The sequence below is a fragment of the Cervus canadensis genome, chromosome 4, assembly GCF_019320065.1.
Source record: "Cervus canadensis isolate Bull #8, Minnesota chromosome 4, ASM1932006v1, whole genome shotgun sequence".
Classification (NCBI taxonomy): Eukaryota; Metazoa; Chordata; class Mammalia; order Artiodactyla; family Cervidae; genus Cervus; species Cervus canadensis.
Window position 1 is genome coordinate 66,417,386 of NC_057389.1, and position 5,096 is coordinate 66,422,481.

General features: G+C 31.4%; 1 protein-coding gene across 1 annotated transcript; it reads right to left on the reverse strand.

The window, feature by feature from the left end:
• Positions 1-1,164: 1,164 nt before the first annotated feature.
• Positions 1,165-2,112, reverse strand: LOC122439437 (olfactory receptor 2AJ1-like). The gene has a single exon (XM_043464471.1). It carries the CDS (start codon positions 2,110-2,112, stop codon positions 1,165-1,167), a length of 948 nt encoding a protein of 315 aa, XP_043320406.1.
• Between the last annotated feature and the right edge of the window lie 2,984 nt (positions 2,113-5,096).

Genomic DNA, 5,096 nt, shown 5'->3' on the forward strand with positions numbered 1-5,096 from the left:
CTAAAACCAGCTTGAACATCTGGAAGTTCACGGTTCATGTATTGCTGAAGCCTGGCTGGGAGAATTTTGAGCATTACTTTACTAGCGTGTGAGATGGGTGCAATTGTGTGGTAGTTTGAGCATTCTTTGGGATTGCCTTTCTTAGGGATTGGAATGAAAACTGACCTTTTCCAGTCCTATGGCCACTGCTGAGTTTTCCAAATTTGCTGGCATATTGAGTGCAGCACTTTCACAGCATCATCTTTCAGGATTTGAAATAGCTCAACTGGAATTCAATCATATCCACTAGATTTGTTCATAGTGATGCTTTCGAAGGCCCACTTGATATTCATATTCCAAGATGTGTGGCTCTAGGTGAGTGATCACACCATTGTGATTATTTGTGTCATGAAGATCTTTTTTGTACTGTTCTTCTGTGTATTCTTGCCACCTCTTCTTAATATCTTCTGCTTCTGTTAGGTCCACACCATTTCTGTCCTTTATCAAACCCATCTTTGCATGAAATGTTCCCTTGGTATCTCTAATTTCTTCATAAGGTGTGTGTTTTGGAAAATTGTACAATAATTTTTTTGTGATGAGATCTTTTAAAAGGCTACTCTCTTAGTACCTTTCAAATATAAAATATGGCATTTTAAACTGTAATCACCATGCTGTTCATTAAATTCCCAGGACTTATTTATCTCGTAATTTTAAGTTCCCATATTTTACATACCTTCACCTTTTTCACTTATGAATTTTTATAAACTTCTTGTAACTTACTATAAGGTTTGAAGTATTTTATAGTTTTATATAATATGGATTTCCCTCTCACATACATTATATATGTGTGTATATATATCCATAAATAATATGATTGTATTATAAAAAGTAATTTTTACAAATTTGTATAATTTTAATGGGAGAAAAATTAGACTTCAGTCATCTTTGACTTTCTATAATTGGTGCTTTGGTGATTATAATTGGCAACATAGAGAGACAGATACAGTTTTAGATACATGTATTTATAAAACAAATATCTGTGACAACTTTACTATTATCAAGGTTTCAGAAATATCCATCTTTGCACACCTGAAGAGATAAGAGCTTTCTGGAGGTTTGAATAACAGATATCCTCTAAATATTTAGTATGGAAATAGACAACAATATATACTTCAAACATTTTCCCTATAATATTTTATGGAGAAAATTACTCCTGAGAATATTTTTCATTGCCTCTAAAACATCTTTATTTCTAATGCTGTAGATAATTGGGTTAAAAGTAGGTGTGAGGATGGTATAGAAAATTGCCAGGGATTTATCCTGGCCTGGAGTGTGGTACTTTTTAGGTCTCATGTATGTGAAAATAAAAGGCCCATAGTACATTATTACTACAATCATGTGGAAGAAACAGGTAGAAAATGACTTTTTCCTTGCCTCTTTTGATTTCATTTGGAGGACAGTATGGAGAATTTGGACATAAGATGCAAAGATTAGAGAGAAAGGGATAAGCAGGAAAATGATGCCGCTTACATAAACTCCTCGTTCATAGCGTGTTGTGTCCACACAGGACAACACCAACATGGCAGGGACTTCACAGAAAAAGTGATCAATGGCTCTTGAGCCACAAAAGGGAAAGTGAAGTGTGTAAGCTGTGTGAACTATGGAGTTGATTATCCCAATAAACCAGGCCCCTCCAGCCATGAGAACGCTGACATAGTCATTCATAAGCATGGGGTAGCGCAGTGGGTGACAGATGGCTACATAGCGATCATAGGACATTGCTGCCAGGAGAAGGCACTCACCACCCAAGAGGGTAAGGGATAGAAATATCTGGAAGCCACAGGCTGCAAATGAAATAGTTTTGCTGCCTGACAGAAAGTCAGTGATCATTTTGGGAACAATGTTGCTAGTATGCAAGATATCCATAAAAGAGAGATGGCTGAGCAGGAAATACATTGGAGTGTGGAGTCTTGATTCCCTGTGGATAAGGATAATCATCATTGTATTTTCTGCTATAGTTATAATAAAAATGATGACTATAAAGGAGAGGAAAATCAGACTTGTTTGGGAAGAAGAGAAGAGTCCCAAAAGAATGAAGTCACTGCTGGAAGTGTGATTCTCATATTCCATCATGAAATCCTTGTTTTACCTGAAATAAATAAATAAACAAGAGATAGAGTGAAAAGAAAGAAAAATTAGCATAAATCTCAACCTTCTTTACATTTAACTGTATAATAAGATAAGCATATTCATTTTTGCTATATTTTCCAAGTAAAGCCAATGGACTCTCAGATAGTTTTTTAATTGGACATGTATTACACGATGGGCATTTATTTGCTGAACAAGTTAATTATTTTATTCATTATGAAATAAACATAATTTGTATATACTTTATTTATATAAGAATAAATTTAATTATATATTTAATTCCCTGAAATGCTAACACTGTTTTGCTGTCATTTTAGAACTTTTAAAGGGTTAGCATATGAATGGCTTTTGCAGATGTATGCATGTGTACATGGCTCTTGCTGTTTCTACTGGTTTGACCTGCAGCTCAGTAAAATTTGGCATAAACATAGATTCAGATTGAAGACAGTGGTGTTTCTTGAGAACTGGCTGATTATAATTTAGTCTCTAAAGTCAATGAATATTACTGCAACTCATATGTAATATATCAATATCCAAAGTTGTTGACTTTTTCCCACTGCATAGAATAATTTTGTCCTTCTGGTTTTGCTTTTTCCATTAATAGCTTACTTAAATGTAGGCATCCTGAATCAAAAAAACACTTCATTTTAGTGTTAAGAATGGACAGTGTCTATTAATACTAAATTCCTATTGGTTAATAGAGTCTCTGGACCATTGTAGCTTCCCAGATTCTTATTAAGGAAATTATTGACTTATGTTTCTATGACCTCTGATATGAAAGGTCTTCAATGAGGCATCACTTAAATTTATGCTTTTAGACAGCCTGTTTTGTCTGCACAAGTATATTTATTATTTTGGTTTCAGATATTGTATGCACTCCGTTATATATTCCTTAATATATTTATTACCTTATTTCTATCACCTAACTTTAGGAGGTAGGGGAAATATGAGTGGCCTAAAATGAGGCACCTAAAATTTTTGCAACTATTTATTGTAAAACTTAGCTTAACTGGTCATTCAGTCACCTGAATATTCTCCAATGAAACTGGAAAGTTTGGGGAGGAAAAAAAAATGTCTGTGACTTCCAAGGTCTTGAATGAAAAAGTTCTTGAATCCAAAGAGGAATACTCTAGTGGTGAATTTCTTTACTCAAAGCTAAAAAATGGAGTAAACACATGTTACATATCATACAGTCTTTCACATATATACAACTCTTACTCAAGTTCCATTTAGGATTTGATCCATTTAGGATCAAATTTTCCTGGTTTACTAATACTAAATGCCAGAAAAAAGAGGCAGCATGTAGTTTATATCCCTGTATCTTCTAAACACTAGAAAGCTAAATAGAAAATATTATAATTTTTAGATATTGTTTTAAATTATAAAAGCAGCATGTGTCAGTCTTTCCTTAAAGGAAATAGAAATACTTTGTATTCTTTATTCAGTGAATGTACTACACTCAAATAATTTTCATCATTTTGCCTTTATCAAGATTCTCAAAATACAGTATGTATCCATGCATTTTGACTTGACTCATAATACCTTTTTCCTTTTCTATTAGATCTCTTATTATATAAATTAGGTTTATAGACTATTTAGATTTAAGTAGATGCCAATTACTAATCTTAATATATTATTATATGTTATATATTATAATATATTGAATATATATAATATATATAAATATACTTAACATAGTATAGTTAAGATTACATATTTATAAGAAAATTGTTTGTGTGCTCCTATAATTGGTCTTTAAAATTTTGACCAAAAGGCAAAGAAAGATAAAAACCTGATATCATTTCTAAAAAAGATTTATTTTAAAAAGTGTTTGATATGTAAACCCTGGCAATATTAATTCCATGGAGAATATGTATATTTTATACTATGTAACACTACTATTTTTATTTTTAAACCTTTCTTATAAACTTATAATATCACTTATAAAAACTTATAATATGACTCACTTGACATGATATTTATAAGCTCTATCATAAAATATTGAGTATCAGATTTGGTTGATGTACAAATTATTCAAAATATGTCATTGTTATTAAGAATTCAGCTGACTAGAATGAAATTTCATGGAAGGGGCAATAATCAGACAGTGAATCCCTTAAACATGAATAGAAAAAAATCACTACTCTCTTTTAATAAGCTGATAGGGAATATGGGTACAGTAAATGGACAATAGATATTACCTAACCTGGTGGTATGTATGCTTTGACTCAAGTAATTATATTAGCAAAGTGGAAATATAAGGTAAAAATGTCTTAATACTTTGAAGAGATAAAAAAGAAAATATAATTCAGATATATATTTCTAAGTATTTAATTTTATGTCTTGTCATAGTACAAAGCACCAATCAGGTATTAAATTATATCTGAAATAAATTTCTTTTAATTAAGGATAATAATGGTACATTGTCACTGAGTTTTTTTTAAGATTAAATGAATCACATTAAACAATACATTAAATAACACATACACATACACAGGCACACACATGGAACAAAGTCTGGCTATAGTAAATACTCAAAAAACAAAGACTACTGTTCCTGTTATAATCATTTATGTGATTAGTATAATAACATTTCTATCATTAGTATATTAGTACTTCTATAATTAGTATATAATTTATTATTTAAATGTACATTTAGCAATTACATTCTAAGTAAACTGAGAGAGAGAGAATCTCCAGGTTATGGGAGAATATGGCCAAGGGAATAAAAGTAAATTTCAATGCTATGAATGAGAAGTATATTGGCACTCACTACTTTTTAAAATTGATCCAGGAGGCTCTCTGGTAATGATTCCAATTTAACATATTGAATGAGAATATGTGAGTTGGCTTCCTCATACATTTACACACATACAGGAATATGTGAGAAAGTAAAACAACTCTTTATTCTGAAATCAAATCAGCTGAGCTGTTCACCATTTCATTTTATAATAGTCAGGGGTGGTGTC